The sequence below is a fragment of the Rhamphochromis sp. 'chilingali' genome (assembly GCF_963969265.1).
Source record: "Rhamphochromis sp. 'chilingali' genome assembly, chromosome: 15".
Taxonomy (NCBI): domain Eukaryota; kingdom Metazoa; phylum Chordata; class Actinopteri; order Cichliformes; family Cichlidae; genus Rhamphochromis; species Rhamphochromis sp. 'chilingali'.
The window spans coordinates 21,681,352-21,700,224 of record NC_137942.1 but is presented as its reverse complement, the minus strand read 5'-3'; the positions used below and the strand labels follow the sequence as shown (position 1 = coordinate 21,700,224).

The 18,873-nt window shown below is 41.1% G+C and overlaps 1 protein-coding gene across 2 annotated transcripts in view; it reads right to left on the bottom strand.

The window, feature by feature from the left end:
- Positions 1–18,873, bottom strand: part of epn2 (epsin 2) — a 25,232-nt gene extending 6,359 nt beyond the window's left edge. For both annotated transcript variants that reach the window (XM_080906359.1, XM_080906360.1), the window contains exons 1-6: positions 18,656–18,873; positions 10,863–11,622; positions 9,853–10,007; positions 3,953–4,065; positions 2,707–2,811; positions 2,093–2,213 (exon numbers count right to left, since the gene is read on the bottom strand). In XM_080906359.1, coding sequence (XP_080762485.1) covers positions 2,093–2,213; positions 2,707–2,811; positions 3,953–4,065; positions 9,853–10,007; positions 10,863–11,290 — 922 coding nt within the window. In that variant the 5' untranslated portion in view covers positions 11,291–11,622; positions 18,656–18,873. The remainder of the gene's footprint in view (positions 1–2,092; positions 2,214–2,706; positions 2,812–3,952; positions 4,066–9,852; positions 10,008–10,862; positions 11,623–18,655) is intronic.

Sequence of the window (18,873 nt, the reverse complement as noted above, 5' to 3'; positions counted from 1 at the left end):
GATAAAAACGCAGTAAGCTCCCTCATTTCTGGGCTGCCGCTCTTTCAACAGTCCTCAAATTTTATCATTAGGTACATTTCACAGAGTACAGAGAGCAAACAGTGCGAGGGATCATGTGATTTCATTTAGGACTCCAAAGAATCTGTGTTATAATTATCTAAAAATCTCACATATGTGATTTCGTCTGTGATTATGCTGCAACAGAAACGATCATGCCCTTCCTTAATCAAACATTTAAACAAATTTTCTGTAAACCCGAGACTAACAAATACTGAAATAAACTGAGTAATTACTGCATAGTTCATTTCAGTTCAATCTATCCACATAGACACTCCCTCTCACACGCCAACCTCATCATGACAGAGGACTATTACATATCTGACTCCCCGAGCCTGCTTTTCTCCCAGCATCATGATCCCTTCCTTCACAATGTCTTCCGCTAACTCTCACCCTCCCCAACCCTCAGTGCAGTAATGCTGCTGAGCCAGTGGAGCAGCATTCCTGTGTAACAAAGAGTCACAGTCCTGCAAGCGGCAGGTGGAGAGCAGAAATCTCTTTCACACACATGCAAACTTTTCAGTGATAGTATGTAGTAGAGCAGGGCGATATGGTCAAAAATATATATCACGATATATATTTGGAAAATTTGCGATAACGATATAATTTCTGCGAGACAAAATACAACTCCACAACTTTACTAGCGCAAAAAAAACCTGATCCATTCATTTTACTTAAACAAGCAGCTGTTTTTATGTGCATTAAAGCTATATAAACATTTAACAGTGCAAATGCAAATTCCTTGCTGAAAGTTTAACCAAAAGGTATTTCCAGTAGAAATGGGCTGACATATCCTGAGCATAACCATGTATAATATCCACTGAAGTTAAAAAGAGGTGCTTTGCAACATGAAACCACAGTGTGCCAAATAAAAAAGTCAAATACGTATTTCTCGGACCATAAGGTGCACGGGATTATAAGGCACATTAAGCGAAACAAAGCAGTCAGATAAATCAAACTTTATTCAACTCATTCTTCTTGCTTCTTCCACTTCTGTACCTTTGATTCATTAATGCTGTATTCTATCACAGCTGCTCTATTCCCTTGTTGTTGCAGTATATTATTGACTAACCTCGTATTGTGGATGGATTGTCTCAATTGTTCTCCTGACTGAAGTTTGGTCTCTTTACAGCATCCTGCCATGCGATTGCATTTGTCTCTAACCATGAGGAACCTTCACGTTAACTTTTATCGAGTGGAAAAGTGTTAGCGTTCATCCTCGAGCTTCACTGTTTATGTTGTGCTAACATAGCTGTGTCGCTAGCGATCACGTAGCACATCATTATAAACCAGCTAGCCCAACTTCAGTAACCCTACAAACGTCACTGCTGTTTAGTTTTCTGTCTTCATTTATGTTGGAAGTGATAGCAGAGCTGTACGTTTGAATTTTTTCAGAAATCTCTCAGTCAGAACATGCTATATCATGTTTAGGTAACTAGCGAAACTAGCGAGCTAACTTCTGCTAACTTCCTGCTAACTTCTAACTCCGAATTCTGTTTTCATGGATGCCTGGATGTTAAACTTCATAGTTACACCTGGTAAAGCAGCAATGATGATCATTTCATTAAAGGTGAAAGAATTTAGACAGTTTTAAACTCTCAGTGACGTTTGTTTGACTTCGGGACTTTAAAGGACGGAGTTTAGGACCCAGATTACTTCCAGATTTACAAGCACCTTAGTCGACAAATACAGCGGCCCCACTTGCATGTTCTACAAAAAAAAGTGCTTTGTTGTGTATCTGACGGACAAACACCAAACCAGTTAAGCTGCACCATTTTTACAAAACAATTCTGGCTCATCCTTTTCACTCAATCTACTTTCCCCATTCACATTCTCCGTTACCGTGCATTCTCCGTGCTTTTTCGGCACTGCGCATGCGCGTTTTACCCATATTCTACCGTGATGTCATTTTCTTATCGTTGCCTAGCTTTGTACCGGTATTACCTTGAACAGTATAATATGGCCCAGCCCTAGTATGTAGATCTCACATGATGTAACAACTTTCAAGAAAGCAAGAGTGTGTGTATGTATATACCATAAGGCTGCCATGGGTCAGCTGATGCAGCAGCAGCTCCGGCCCCAGCTCCCGTGCCCCAGGGGTCAGCACTGGCACCAGGCTCGGGGACATCCATTAGATCCATCAAAGTGGACTGTGGCTACAAAGAGAGACCCATGGGTTAGAAAATAACAAAACGACAGGAGACCAGATAAAAGGAAAATTAAGCATGGAGACAAAAGAGGAAATATACAAAGGGGGTGATTGAAGATATACACGGAATATATGAAATGGAAAAAAGTAGGAAAGACAATCCGTTGGCCATTATCCTGCACATGAATACTGTTCAAACATAGAGGGTAGTTATGTCATTACGCATTGAGAACAACATGAGTCATTGTCGTGCAACCGTACGTCTTCAACTCTTTATCTCTCCGTGGCCTCAAACTGCAGCCGGGCACTTATTCAGGCAGAATAATGACAAATAAACTCGGCAGTCTGCTGCCAGTTAGCGGCTTCATTACGGCTACTGAAGGGAGCAGACAGGGTGAGGCAGAAAAAGGAGATGGGGAGAGACAAGACTATTTCAGGAGCGTGTTTGCGATAATGGAATAACTGAGTCACCGCAACCACTACGCTTATGTGCTTTTTACCTCTTTTTTCTTCTTGGCAACTTTTGCAGAGCCTGGGCCTTCTTTCTTACTCTCCTCTAAGGCCATTTGTAGTCTCAGGTCATCTCCTCGGCGTATGCGCTCCTCCTGCACACACACAGAAAGACCAACCCATGTGTAACTTATCTCATTCTTCTCAACATGACATTTTTCAAAGTGATGTTCAATTAAAGATGTGTTTTTGTACTACTAATCTTATTTTTACTGCAAAATAGGCTCATTTATTGTATGTTTACTGAAAACTAGCGCTGTGCAATGCTGAAAATATTGACATCAAGCTAATGCAAAGTAAATACAGGGCCAATAATGCCAATTGTGGACTTAGAAGGGTAGCTTACATACAAAGCTCATGACTCTGAAGACATTTTAATGACCACTAAATCACTGTGATTTTTTTCCTATATAAATAATTAGTTAACACAACAAAACACTCCTTTCAGCTGTTTTTGAATATGGGCTTTTTGAAGACCTGGAATATAAGTGTGCCTTTCTCTAAGGTTGTTTTCACACCTGCTGCGTTTAGTCAGCTTTAATCAAACTCTGGTTCATTTTCCCCTTTGGCCCCCAATCTGAACCAACTACCAGAAGTATATCGCAATTCTGAGCTAAACAACTTGCCACTGCCACATATGCTTTGTTCTTTAGGATGTGGCACGGTACTAGAGGTCTGCAAATGTCTTTATGGGCTAGAAACTTTACGTTAAATTAACGTAGTTTCTCCATATTCTCCAGAAGTCCAGAACACACCACCTTTATTTTTTATTTTTCTTCCTTCCGCTTATTGGCCGGACACATCAGGCCAAAAGGTGAATTGAACATTCTCATGTTGTTGGCAGTGATGCACAAACCATGGGGCAAAAGCTGATACGGAGAAAACAAACTATTGGTGTGAGAATGCCATGAAGCACTTTTAAACAACACAAGTCAACTCAATGTCCTATAGTTGACATGACCGTTAACACATAAGGTTTCAGACATTTTTGATAGTGGAAGTTTAAGGTATTTTTTCCCCTCCTTTTCATTAAAAAAAAAACAAAAACACAAACAAACAAACAAACAAACTTTAATGATAGAAACTGATACTGACACCAATGCTGCTATCCAGTTTCCTTTGGGATTATTAAAGTATTCTGACATATATTCGATATTCAAATCAATCTGCCCACCTCGACTTGAAACAGCCATGTCTGGCATGTTAGCATACGCATGTGCGACAAAGTGTGCATACCTGCTCTGCAGCCTCTCTGCTCATGGCCAAGGCAAGTTGCAGTTGCAGTTCTTCCTCTCCGCTGGTCTGAGGTCTGGCCTGTTCCAGTTCTGAACCGGCGTTAGGAGACGTAGCTAAGCAGCAAATTCAGAATGTATGTTAATGTTACTGCCACAGGGCAAGACGTCACAGTTCATTATGCACTAACTGGTACTGTCAGAGATTTACAGTTAACAAACAGTCAGGTGAGTAAACAACACTGAGACACTTGAGATTGATAACGTGCGGCACGGGTGAAACTCAGAGAGTCACCCCGTACTGCAGCATTCGTTTATTTTTATAGGTTACATCGTCAATATGCAAATATAATCACATTTCCTGTTATGCAGGTCCTGATGCTGTCTGTGTGTAAGCTGTGTGTGTGTGTGTGTCACAAAGTATGTGTGTTGCAAGTCAATTTCTAAGAATAATATAATGCAAGTCAACTTCTGCGGATATGTATTTCTGTACTAGTCTCTTGCGGTAAATGTCAGTGTCACAGGGTCAGCTTCCTGTTTCTACAGAAAACTGTGTCTGGTGAAATATGTGTAACATAACATTTGAAGCATAATCGAATAAAACAATAAAAACTCCCTAACAGGTACTTTAAGACAACTTCTGTCACAACAGATGCAATCACACAATATCCAGTAGTAATGCAAGACACATTTAGCATTTTATTAGCCTGCACAGAAAGCACAGTGTGTGTGTGTGTGTGTGTGTGTGTGTGTGTGTGTGTGTGTGTGTGTGAGAGTGAGAGATCATAGGTCTTCACTGCAAGCCCGTGGGAGACGATAGGTCCGTTCAGCTTATTGGATTAAGTCGGGCCATGTGGCAGCACAAAACACGCAGACATCGCACGTGGCAAACAAACAAACATACACGCCAGCTGGCTTGAACATAATAAGAAAGAGCGTAGAGAGACACTCACTATGGCGGCTTCAACTGAACTGAAAGTGTGACTGTGTCTCAGTGTGGAAACAAACTCATTTCCATGGGAAACAGAGGCCATCATCATATTTGTCTTTTCTTGCCATGTCATTCTTTTGACTTTATTTCTCCGTGAATGTTGTGGGTGTGCAAAGAATATATGTATAATGACCTGGATTTTCTACTTAACGTGTGCTTTTCTATGTGATGATAGTTCTTCTCACACACACACACACACACACACACACACACACTTTTCTTTTAACCTGTTACTTGTTTTGTTTACTAAAAAAAAGAAGGACTGATCAAATTTTCCCTTTGGGGTACTTTTGTTTTTCGTTCGTTCGCCTCTCTCCTTCACACAAACACGCCAGCCATTATTTTTTTTTCTACTGCCAATTTGGCTACAAATATGCACACTTATTTTTTCATGATCATAATCATGCTTCATTTCTTTTTAAATATACGTCGAACCCTGAGCAGCTGTAGAATCCCAAGGCCAAAAAACCCAAGTAACACAAATATGACGTGCGGAAAGACTAAATGTTAGTTTCACTCTTTGATGCGACTAACTTTGAAACTTCACTTTGACTAACATCCTCCTACCCTGAAAAGACATTTTTGAAAATACATATCACATCAGCAAGTTATCTGTAAACGTACACAGACAATTTGCCCGATCAAATGTTTCCATCATAAGAAGATGGTAGAAATGGTACAAAAAAGACATTTCCCTTAAAATGAAGAGGCCCAGTCTTCTTTGAAATGGTTAAAGAAACCTGATAGCCAGTAACACAAAAACAGCTCATATGTAGCCCGTGCTCTGCAGAAACAAAAGCCTCATTTATCTATTACATAGAAGATCATCATTAACAAAAGTGTCTAAAAAGCTTCACCACTGTCAACTCTGGATGCTTCAAGAAATAATCCGATGAATGGTCGCAAAAGTCAAATCGTTTCATTCAAGAGAGTACCAAAAGTCAAGCATGTGTTTTATTTGAGTGAAACTCTAAAACTATGCAATAAATGACCACAAGAGCAGATACTGTCACATAACAATAAACTGCACAACTACATTTCTTTCCACTGCTTACTGTACCTTTACCGTTTTAGGTTAGTCAAAAACCGAAAACAAGTTTTTGTTTAGCCAAAAAACAGTCAAAAGTCTTCAGTTAAAGTCTGCAGACTCAGAGAAATGTGCATATTCAAAATCCCATGCAAGTACAAAAAGTGTTGTAAACAACGACAGCAACAACCACACCTGTGCAGGTTTTCTAGGTATTGGCTTCAGATAGGGCTGCCACGATTCGTCGACTAGTCACGATTACGGCAACTATCGAAATCGCCGACAACTAATTCAATAGTCGACACGTCGTTTGAAGCTTTGTGAGATTCTGAAAGATGCAGGAATAAATAGTAGGATTTAAGAGTGTAATAACGGACTGAAACAGAAGATGGCAGCACTACATCTACAAGGATGCCAGATGCTGTTAAACACAGAAGAAGAAGAAGCAGTCTCCAGTATCGTAGCTGTGTCCAAATTCAGGGGCTGCATTTGTAGGCCGATTACATTACAGCGACGCGACGAAGGCTGTCCAAACTCGAAGACTTCTCCAAATGCAGCCGACAAATGCGTCCTTAATTTCCCCAGATTTGAAGGATGGGTCGGGTGTGTCCTTCGTGACCCAACCTATCCCAGAATTCATAGCGTGGCTCAGCCAATTCCAGTTTCCAACGATGGCGGCAGCTACTTAGTTTTAATATTACTCTTTTTGGGTCACAAAATAAAGTTTTCGGATATTTTCAGGCGAGAATGTAGCTGTGTAAACATCAAATATCTGGTTGATTTATCAAGACATCACATATTTACAAAAGTGCTCCGACATTTTCGGAGATGAGCTGGCCCGGAGGTCAAGGTTCAACTCCCGGCACATCGTTTTCAAACCCCCCGCGGTCTTTCGCTACTCAGGTTTAACATGATATATAAGTCACTTAGATAACTTAAAAATGTTATTATTTGGCTTTTTCAACGTTTTATTTGTTCCTGAGTAAATCGGTTTGGCTGAGATTAAAGTTATAGTTTTCACACAGCCGAATAAACGTCAAGCAGACAACTGATTAAACAGAAGTGTGAGATGGTCGAGAGTTTACTCCAGTGTCCTGTTATATTTTAGATAGCAAGGAGCAGACGGCTGAGTTTATTAAACTCCACCGAGACAATCTCAATTTCATTAAAAGTTTAATAAACTGTGAGCTTGTCTTTATTTTTAGTTAGCACATACCTTAAACACTTCAAGCTGTAAGCTGATAGTTATATAAAAGCAGATGCATGCTAGTGGAATAAGCTGTATGTTTTACGTCCAATGGATGCATGATCTGATTAGTCGACTAATCGCAAAAACAATCGGTGGCTAGTCGACTATCAAAATAATCGTTTGTGGCAGCGCTAGCTCCATATTTCTGATGTTCTTCCTTTCCTTGCTCCTCATCAAACCCGTGTCTCTGCTGCTCCGACTCCAGACTATGCATTTCCTGAGAAAGTACCTGAGGTAAAAGGTGTTTGTTTAGCTGGAACAGTGAGCTATGGCTTCAACCTCATCTATGCCTGCCTTGAACAGCTGTACTAAAGCTAAAACAGACACAGTGGAACCATACAAACACAATTATGTCTGACAAATCAGAGGGGGGGGGAAAAAAAAAAAAAGCTTTGGCTCTTGAAGAACACGTGCTGACTCCCTAGTAAATTTACCATTATGTCATAAACACACACATGCTATGCAGTGATCTAGCAGAAGAAAAATACTTTTTTCTTGTTAGATTTAAAAAGACCACTGAGCCTGAAGACATACTGAGCTGCCACAAAACAGAAAGGCAAATAAACAAAAACTGAAAGCCAACTAAAACACACCAGTTCCTTACCCACCACTGTGGGAATGAACCATATATGGATAATCAAGTCTTCTGGCATATGTTACAGACAAATCTCTGCCTGGTTTCAGAAAACATTTCAACATCCTTAGTTTTCAATCTTTAAAGAGCTGATAAGACGCTAGTTAAATAATTTCTTATCTTAGCATCTCCACTTTGGTTCATGCTGTCTTTAATGATATTCCAATTCCACAAAAGCTAAGGCATCCAACTACATTAAGGCTGCATGAGCACCATGCAATTCCAGCTATGAAGAGAAGGAGGCTGGGTTTTTGTGCTGAAATGGGCTGATGACCACTTGTGTCATCTTGCGTGGATTTATGTGGTGCTAATTGCACACGAGAGTTTTTTCTATGTGTGAGAACCATGAGCAGCCACCATTCTTGCAGACACAGTCTCTTGTCTTTGTACATCAGGGGGTTTTTTTTGTTGTTAAATGTACTTAACATTTGGAGGTGTTTTTGTATGCATCCACATTGCACACTGCACATGTGGATGATGCTGTGTGTTAGTCAAATGCATACTGGTTGCAATGTGTACTGGCATCCAGCATGTTTTTAAACACACCGTTGAACTCGTATGCTAGAACTACACTCTTCTCTGTAGCTGGCTGATGGACCAGCAACAACACAGAGTAGCCCACAAACCAGTTGTGCCACTTATTTCTGATATCAACCCCATCTGACAACAGATGCTCTATGCAGCTGCCTACGCGCTACCTTCACTTAACCATAATTTGACCCATTAGACTGCTTCTGTGACCTAGATAAGTGGCAGAAGAGACAAGGTTTCAAACCTTGTCTCTTCTGTATGTGGCACATGAGTATGTGACACTATAAAACTATTTCTATAAAACCTGCCAAATATTTTTTTTTGTTTTAATTACTGGACAGTAATTACTAGATGTTTTAGATTAGATATTTTCCGATTATTTTTATGTATTTTACTTGTTAAAATGCTGAAATAAAAAGGCACCATTATCCAAATGTATAAGAATCAACCACAGAAGATAAAAGATAAAATGTAGAGATTTTTAGGCCCAGGGTGAGGTTAATTTTGGTAACTGGGGGCCGGCTTTACACCTACAGTCTCACACGGCCATTTATTCACACCCTGTCTGGATAACAATACTCAGAAAGTTTGTCTGGAATCCCAAAAATCTCCCCTAGCAACTCCCACAGCCTAACGCCTATTGGCCAGATCCTCCATCAGTTTCTGCACTGATGACTCAGCTGCTGTAGCTTCCGCCTCTGAGCCTCGCACTCAAACACAATGTACACACAGGAATGTGGGCCATAAATGAGAGCTTGGTGTACACTCCATAAGGATGCTAGACAAGTCTGGGCAGCCTGAAACCAAATGCATGGCAACAAACCCACATCCATAGGCGTACACGCACACACACAGACACAAAGTCATCCTGCTGTGTACAAAGAACTGGGTGGGAGGTTAGAGTGTGAAAGGAAAAGAGTTCCGTTTAGAAACTCCAGCAAAATCACCTAAAGATGTCACTGAGTATGAACAACCCTGTACTGTATTTACTCTACATCATGGAATGAAAGGGATATTATTTCATGCTTTGACAAGAGGTCTGAAATATTATAAAACTGACCCTTAGTGGTTTCCGTGCACTCTGCTACATTGTCACTGTCATGCGTCTCTAGAGAAACGAGTGCATCACTATAAAGGGAAGCAGATTCCTTTGCCATGTGGATAAAAGATGATTGGGGGGTCTTCTTCTTCTTCCTCTTCTGTGTGTGTGTGTGTGTGTGTGTGTGTGTGTGTGTGTGTGTGTGTGTGTGTGTGTGTGTGGGAAAGAGAGAATTAAGGAATGCAGGAGCGCTAGCCAGAGATAGGACAGGGGGAGGGGCAGATTTCAGGATGTAGGTCAAAGTTACACCAACTGTGATACAGTAACCATAATCGAGTGCACTGCATGATTTTTTTTTTTTTTTTTGCTTAAACATATGGCGTGACACCTTTCTATGTGTTAAGCCGACTGGTAATTATAATCCAGTACTCACAACCATGGTAGGAAGCAGGTGATCCCTCTGATCTGCCATACTCTTCACTGTAGGAAGTGGAGAGGTTGGGTTGAGATGAGCCTCGGCCAAATCCCATATGACTGCTCCCTGTGGACACCTGGGCCATACGCTCTTTGGTCTTCAAAGCCTGAGACCTAGCAGGACAAAAGGGATAATATATGATTAATATCTGTGATCAATCATCTTGACTTAAGCTAAGAAACTCTAGTTTTAGGTCTAACAGAACGAATAAGAATGAGATACTAGGGTGACACGACGATGGAGCCATGAAACCAAACAAAGCGAGAACATCTAATAGCAGAATTACCCCGAGAATCAGGGTTTCAAGTGGTTTCAATCCTAAAGTGCCAAAATGATTATTTTAGATTAAACATGCTGTCAAACAAATCCCCACAGACCAATTAAGATAATACTGGAAACACTACAGTTGCAACCAAAACATTTTCTCTGTTCTGTGTACAGTTCGAGACTGTGTGTGTGTGTGTGTGTGTGTGTTAAAAAGGCAGGTGTCAAAACTGCAAGTCTTGGAGTGATCACATATTTCTAAATACGCCACCGAGTTGAAGTGGAGGAAGGGGGGGAAAAATAAATAAAATAAAAATCACTGAAAGAACAAAGTCATGCCAGACTGTTAAGACAGGAAATGTATTAAATCTGTAGCCAGCAACATTCTTTGCACACATTACAAGTGATAAAGATAAGAAGTGTTACAGAGTTATTTCCAAGGATTAACTGTTTTAGTAAGAAGGCATGGATCTCTTAAACTACACATAAGAATCTCTCGCGTAATACAGATGTTTTGATCTAGTCACGTAGACTAAGACAGCCTTTTGAACTTTGTTGCTTCCTCTGTATTAAAGGTCGTGGTTGGTTTGACCTCTCTAAGATTTGATGCCTGTGCTGCAAGCAGAAGAGCAGAAGTGCAGAAAGGACGGCAATGCACTCTGCTGCAAGAAAATAATAATAATAAAAAAAGAAAAAGGTCTCACCTCTCTCCTTTGAGGCGGTCTTCGTCTTTGAGTAGGACCACTAGCTGCTTGCTCTTCTCCCTGACGTTGATGCCCTGGTCCTTGCCATCTCTGTCGATGTACTGGAAGTCCTTCAGAGTCTGGATGGCGAAGATGTTTTCTTTGCACTGCAGCGCTACTCTCTCTGAGCCCGTCTTGATCAGGTAGTCAAGCAAGGTGAGCGCCTTGTAGACGTGGCGCCAGTTCTTGCCGTGGTCGTTGAGTCGTTTCCAGATCATGTTCATGATCTCGCTGAAGGCCACCACGTTGTAAGTGAGGTCGGCGATGTCCGACATGAGTGAAGACGACGGCCCCCAGGGGTCGTTGGACGTGGCCTCTCTGACTTTCTTCTCCGCTTCGGAGTAGTTGTTAACCATGTTCTTCATCTGCCGGCGGATGGTGCTTGGCATGGTGGCGGTTAAGATGGGACAGACAAGAAATCAAACGTACACTCTCACACAAGGAGAGCAGCTGGGACACCAACAATATTTGGGTTACACACACCCAGAAGTTACAAACGTGCCCTTCAGGTGAAGCTTGTGTTGTTTGCCCGCGTTTCTGTGTCCTTTGTCACGGCGGTGTTTTGTTAATGTTTTCCTGTAACAAAGCGGTTTGTGGATGTACGCGGTTGTTTATGAGGCTCCTCCAGGCCAGTGCAGTGTTCCCGAGTCCTCCAACACAGCGTCTGTTAAAACCATTTCCACACCCACAGTGCCGGCTGAACACATGACCATGCCATCACCTAGACCAAGACGACAAATAACAGGTTAGTTTACAGAACAATATGAAAAACAAATATAGGCAAGGGCCAGAAACCCAAAAAAAACCAAAAAAAAAAACAAGCACACTCTACAATACTTGCAATCACTCAGAGTATCTTAAACATAACATCAGCTTAATATGCATCTTCTTTAATAAGTTTCACACCCCTAAAGTAATGTCACATGCCAGCAATAACAACTCAAAACCTCAATAGCCCAAGAAAAACCTACGCGTTGCTATATTTCAGATTTCTGAACAGCTGAAGTCACACGCTAATCTGAATGTCTTTCATGAAGTTCCACAGCTAAACAGTAAGCTCACATCGATGTGTAATCACAAGAGCAGCTGTAAGCGCTTTTTGAAACTAGACAAACATGTTTCATACTTTCACACTTAGATAAGCAATTTCCATGCATGCCCCCTCTATATCATACAAAGTCACGGTGCTGTGAACAAGAATTGTTTCCACTTTTATAATTTCACTTAAGTTTACAGTAACTTTGACACGATGGCAAATTACTAGGACGGATGGTGAAGATTTTTGTTAAACTAAACAAATCTGTGTGGTCACACCATTCCCCAGCACTTCCAAGACTGCTTCAGGTGCATATTCTTTGTGTGAACTTGGAGGACAATGTGAAGACAATTACAATGAAACAACATGCCATATAAAGAGGTCTGCAATAATCTAACATTTTAATCTTGAGCACCAGGTTATGGAGTACAAATAAGTCCTTAAAATATTGTTCAGGGATTTAAAAAAAAAACCTGATATGGTGTAAATATAACACAGAGAGCAACGTGTATGTATAATATTGCTCTAAGATCATAGAAGTTATCAATGTAATTCACCAGCAGTAACTTGACCACAATCTTTGCAAAGATTTAAATTAACAGTATTGGCAATCACTGAAATGGTTAATCCATCAGTGTGCACAAGCTCTTTAATAAAATTTTTATTTTTAATGCTAAAATATAAAATTATTGTTTTTGATTTTACTGTTTTTCAAAAGCAGAAAAAAAATATTGAAGCATATTATTATTTTTTGATTAGGATGCCAAATTACAGCTGAGCAGAAAAAGCAGTAATTTCTGAGTTCTCAGAAAAGTCCAGGGTGTCGGCTTAAATTCTGGGTATAAAAACTTAATTTCAGTAACATTTCGTTTGTGACATTTTTTAAAACATTTTTTTAAACAACAGGTGGTCTAATAAGCACTGTATATATAAAATAAGAGCTTTGCTTTTTTAATTCCCCAATATATTCAACCACAATTCTCTAACAAGTCTGAGAATGAGACGCCTTTATCTTCACAGCATTAACAGTAAGAATGAGTTTCCACCCTCTGGTGGGTGGCAGGGGAGATAATCCATTTCCAGTCAGATGAATACCACAGAAGTGACTGATGATGCCTCAGTACTTGTTTCTAAAAGATCAGCAAAGCAGCCACTAATCACTTCCTGCCAGACACAGAGACAAGTATGGATAGTGGGCGGAGACTCACAGCGGCGTAACGTACACACCCAAGTGCCATGTGAAAAACTCTTGACCGTGAAAACTCGCTTAAGTATGCAACACCTAAGGCTTACATAACACGTTTAAATCTGCTGCTGGTGCTGGAAAAGAACAGCAAGCCCCCATTAACAGAGTTGTGCTTGGACTGCAAATGCAGTTATTACTGTTATCAGTAATAAACTGCAGTTTGGGATGTCGGTGCCCATTGTTTTGCCTGCCTCGATGCCTTCCAGGCAAACCTATGATGACTTATCCTTTTCATTGATCAGAGCTCAATGCCAGGCGTGCACAGACAAGCCCAACAAAGTTCTTTCATACACATAAGTACAAGTCTGTGTGGACTTTATTAAGCACAAGAACGCGTTTTTTTCAATGTATGTAGAAGTTAAATACAGACAACTTGTGCATGCATTTGTTTCAGGGAGCTTCCTGTCTAGCAATGTCATGGAAAGACAGCTGGAGGGGACGGGGGTGAAGAAACAAGGATAAGAAAACAACTTGGCACAGCCCATAAATTCACTTAACGCCAATGAAACGTGATTCCTGTAGAGCATGACACACACACACACACACTCTCTGAACGTTCCCTCGTCACCCTCCTCCTCACCCTGCATCCGCATGAATACTGCTCAGACCTAATGACACATCTGCTGCTATAATCACCTATTCACCCGTAGCAGACAGGAGGAAGAGAGGAGAGTCTGTCTTGTCCATCCCACCCTCCTGCAACCCCCATTCACATCCCGGAACAAACCCCCCACCCCACCCCTGACACACAAGAGCCAGTAGATATCCCCAGCCTGCCTTCACTCAGTCCTTCTGTGCTTAGTTCACGCCAATCCCAAAAGAAGACTGCACACAAGACTTGTGTTTGTGTGCGTGTCTAAAGAAATATGTGTTCATGCTGACAGTGCAGGTTATAAGTATGTCAAAAATCAGTAAGCATGTCATCATCCCGTCAAACCGCCAGCACACAATGCGGGGTAGCAGTTTAAGCGTGAAATAATTGAGTCCAGGGTGTGCTTTTTAACGGCACCAGATGAACTCGAACACATCTGTCGCCACCCATTCAGTCTCTTCCTTCTTTTCTTTCTGGCCTGTCTGTATCTGACTCACACACATTAAAGATGAGCTGTTAGTCCACCCTGTTCTCTATTTCAACACAAAGCCATTTATAATATATTTAAATATGTGGTGTTTTAATATCGCCTGGTTTTTCATGCAACAATTGTCTAATCCTTGGCGATTTTCACTTTTGGAAGACAAAGTAATAAATGAAGTAAATAAGTAAAAAATACCCAGCGATCATTCCTTAGAATGCGACAGAAGGCAAAGGCGAAAGAGTGCTTGTGCCCTGCAGCCAAACAACAGACCAAATATGCATTTATTATGGCCATAGAGTTGGACTAATTTTGAAGGAGGAAGAGGAACAGAAATAACCCATTAAATACAGGCTGAGAAAAACACTAACCGCACTACCATCATAGTCAAATGGGACAAAGTGCCATTTACTGTTACATGCAAAGGTCAAAAGCAGAAAAAACAAAAAACAAATGAGGCCTTACTGTGGAAAACACTTTTTTACAAATCCAAATAAGATACCAGTGAACTGATGGACTAATATACACAGAACAGTTGTGATAAATTTCCCCCCAAAAATAAATAAATAAATATGTGTATCGCCTGACAGGAATAACGATTGGTCTCAACAGCATGAACTAGCAGCAGTGATGTAGTAGCGCATTATGAGATATTCCCTTTTTGAATTGCAAATCATGTCACAGATACCTACAACTTTCTATGAATTCCATCAACAGTATTTAATAATAATACTGTAATGCCGCTTACTTATAAAACCTTCCGGCTTTGACCAACTGTAAACAAATCACCTGCACGCAATGAGTGTTCATCTTAAATAAAATGAAATTATTTGTCATGTATTTAACAATCTGTATCGCCAAACTACGAATATCTAAAGATACAGACGGGGAAAGAAACGTGTGACTGAGACATTAATGTCTGTGCACCAGAGGTCCATCATTACAAAAGCTTTAATCTTGGCTTGGCAGGAAGTGCTCAGAAGTTGTTGCTGTGCCGGCAGTGCAGGAATGTGCAATATGTCGTTTCAGTATCAACACCATCAGCATGAAGTAAGACACATTAGGCTGAACAGAACTACAACTTTCTTTCTCTTTGAGACCAAAGAAGAAAAGAAAAAAAGACCACACCTTTCTGACTTTTCTGTGAATAAACTGAAAGTTTGAGATTTACCCACAACTAACGAGTCCTGTATATATTAGTTTGTCACTTGTTAGTGCACACAGCACACGCAAAGGACCAAAGAGTTACATCAATTCATTCATTTAGAACAGGCAGTCAGGGAAACTCCATAAGACAGGAGTTCTTTTACACTCCAGTTTGTGGTGCAGGTCTCCCAAAACCAGGTGACACTAGTAGCAGAAACATCCTAGCATGCCTTGCTTTATGAATGGGTCCATCTTCTCCCCGGTGCACCAGTGTGCCCGCTCTCAACGGAAAGATTGCAACCCAGAGTGGGTGCGTCTCTTAAGCTCCTTCCTCCCCCATTTAGGCAGACGATGAGTAATGGCCAAACACTACCCTTCAATTCCCACTGGGGTACCCATATCACAGCCACTCATGCCACATGTCACAGCAACTTAAGGCAATTCCACTAGATGCACCACAGCACATTTCAGGAGCAGTTCTTTGGTCCACTAATGTAGCGAGACGATGGAAGTTAAACAATGGGTGGTGGACGAGGCAGGCAGGAAGTCAGTCATGGGTACGGCAAAGAGAGCAATTGGGCAATTTTTAAAATCATCCTACACTGTGTGCACACAAATTACTCCCGGTGCAGGATGAAGCCGAGGAGAACAGAACAAAATCATGGAGGAGATACAACATTATAGACCCAAGCCCAATCTGTTCCTGAGGTTAGAGTTCAGCTATAGCTTTCAACAAGCTTCTGTGCACTGCTATTATCGCTAGAGAGAAATCTACCCCGGACAAGGAAATAACCAAATAAGGGAACAATAATGATGTCCCCTTCATTACGGTTAGTTCACATCAAACGCAATGAGAAGTTCTGCCTCATGTTGCTTGCATGAGGAAACCCATAAATGTTAACTCCTGACCGGCAATAGGATATAGATGTGTATAGCTGACAGTTGGAATCAAGTTACAGAAATATAATTTCCTAACTTACCATTAAGTCCTACATTTTCACTCACTTTTCTCCACGCGTTCTACCCCCCATTTCTCTACATAAAGGTGACATAGAAGCAAAGAGGCCCTGTAGCCCTCAAACAGCATCAATACACCAGTCCTTCATTTCTGATTCTCACTTTCACCTGAAGAAGAATCCACAACCTACAGGGCAATCCCGCTTGATGCAAACTTAACTTTTCAGCTTCATTCACATCACCCAGGGGCTTCACATCACCAGATTTCACAGAATCTGAATGTCATTGTGCATCAAGAGAGAACCCACTAAGGCATCTTCTCAAACCACATGTATAGGATTTAACTGTAAGAGGGTAAAAAATTAACCCTTGTTTTACAAAATCACCCCAATCATTAGATCAAAGAATGATTCATGTTTTTCAGCCAAACATGTTCATATTGCCTGGCGAAGATGAATGGGTTTTTCATGTCCTAGAAAATATCTGAATGAATATATCCCAAAGAAACACGTAGAACACTTGACTTAAGTGAGTCACCTTAGATCATAACAAGTCCAACTTATCTTGTGTGTGTTTTGGCAAAAGCTAGGTAAACTGTGATTAGCATTAAGGGCTCAGAATCAGCGCATTGAGAACAGGTCCACCTTGTCACACAGAATGAGTAAAGCTGATCTCGAGATAGTAGGCTTGCACAACCGGGCGCCTGTGTGTGAATGTGACAAGACTATGTTTGTCTGTTCAGAATGACATTGTGTATAATAGGCTGTGTAATGGCATCCAGCCAGTTCCTTAACCATCCCTTTACATATGGTACAACCAAGAGCAACATTCATAAGTAATTAATCTTCATCTTCTCCTAGACACAAGGATTAAGCTCCCAAAAGCCAAACTCGCGTCAAATAAGCACTAACACTTGTTCAAACAGTACTAAAGTGGGTTTAAGTGAGCTATTACAACCGTGCACTCTGAGACAGTGAGACAGGAGGAGAGGCCACCATCTGATCGACGCATCACCCCACCTTTTGTCCTATGTTGCTAGCCGAGAGAAACAAAGCCAGCCAAGACAGGGACGGGAGGAGGACCGTGATGATGCATCTGTCACCCCCGTAACTGACTGACCACCCTGACAATAAAGGAAGCGCTGCCCCTCTTCTCAGGCCACATCAATACGGGTTCAGTGCGACTATGAAAAGAGAGGTTTTACTCAAACATCTTTGACTATGTTGAAAATAGAAAAGAAAACCTTGCCAGCATTAATGATCTAAAAACCAAACACTTTAGTCGCTGCTTGTCGGAAACCAGGCGAGTAAACGGACAGCGCCCACGTCGTAACGAGTCTCCCTAAAAATATCAATAAGTACGTTAAGTTTTGGACTGCTGAGTCACTGTAGTATGCTCTCGTCTAGCCCTCGTCTCTATAACAGCATGTGTGTTTCGGTAGAGAAAATAAAAATAATTTAAGTGGCTCTTTTTTTCTTTTTTTAAAATCACGGCGCCTCCTTGAACTGACGTGATTGATAGTTAGCACATAAGCTAAAGTAGCTTTAGCTAACATTCGTTTGGTGCTAGTAAACTACCTTAATGTTATTTATAATCCGTTCAGTCAAAAAATCCAGGTGATAGAGGTGAAATAAGTATGTGTATAAAATAGTGCGAGCTTACTCTAACATAGAATAGCAACCACACTTGCTACTAAGGGGTTTGCCGCTAACTACAGCTAGTTGAGTGCAAACTTGCGGCAAGTTCTAGTGCTTAGCATTGATTGAGTTAGCGGTGACTACACATTTCAGCTCACTGGAAAAGTACATAACCCGGAAAAGTTTGCTGTAGCTTAAAAATACACTGCAGCAATCACTTTTTCCACTTACAGATATTTGCACCCGAGATACCAACCACCGCCTAGCGTCAATTTACAAGACGATTTCAAATCTTGGCTTTCAGAAAAGTTGAATCAAAGCTAGCAGAGCTTGTGTTAGAACAGCCAGTTCACACACCATCCCCTCCAGCACCCTACTAACAACACAACTGTTGATCACTCACCATCTAGATGTAACACAATTTACTATTTACCGGTTTTATGACCACTTCTATACTGTAACGCACAATCGTTCGCGTTAGCTTCATAAAGTACTTTCTATGTTAGGACAATCAACTAGCATGTAAAGCTAGTTAGCGATCCTTCAAGCTAGCATCCAAGACGGGAGCTCAGTGGAGACATCACCATAGCAAACTGGATTACAGGACACCCCAGAAAAACAAAACAACGCGACTGTGTTGAAAACCGAAGGTAACTTACCAGAATTTTTGAGAGGGATACTTTAGGTACTCGTGTCACTCCAAGTGGAAGTCAAACCAATAAAAAACGTAGCTAATTCCAAAAAGAGAAGGGGGAAACCGAGACAGGAGTACTTATTTGGGCGTTCAAGGAGCTTGTTGCGCCTCCGCCTAGCTATATGCTGCTAGTGCTAAGCCAGCTAAAGCCAGGACTACACGTATCTCCTCCTCCTACAGAAC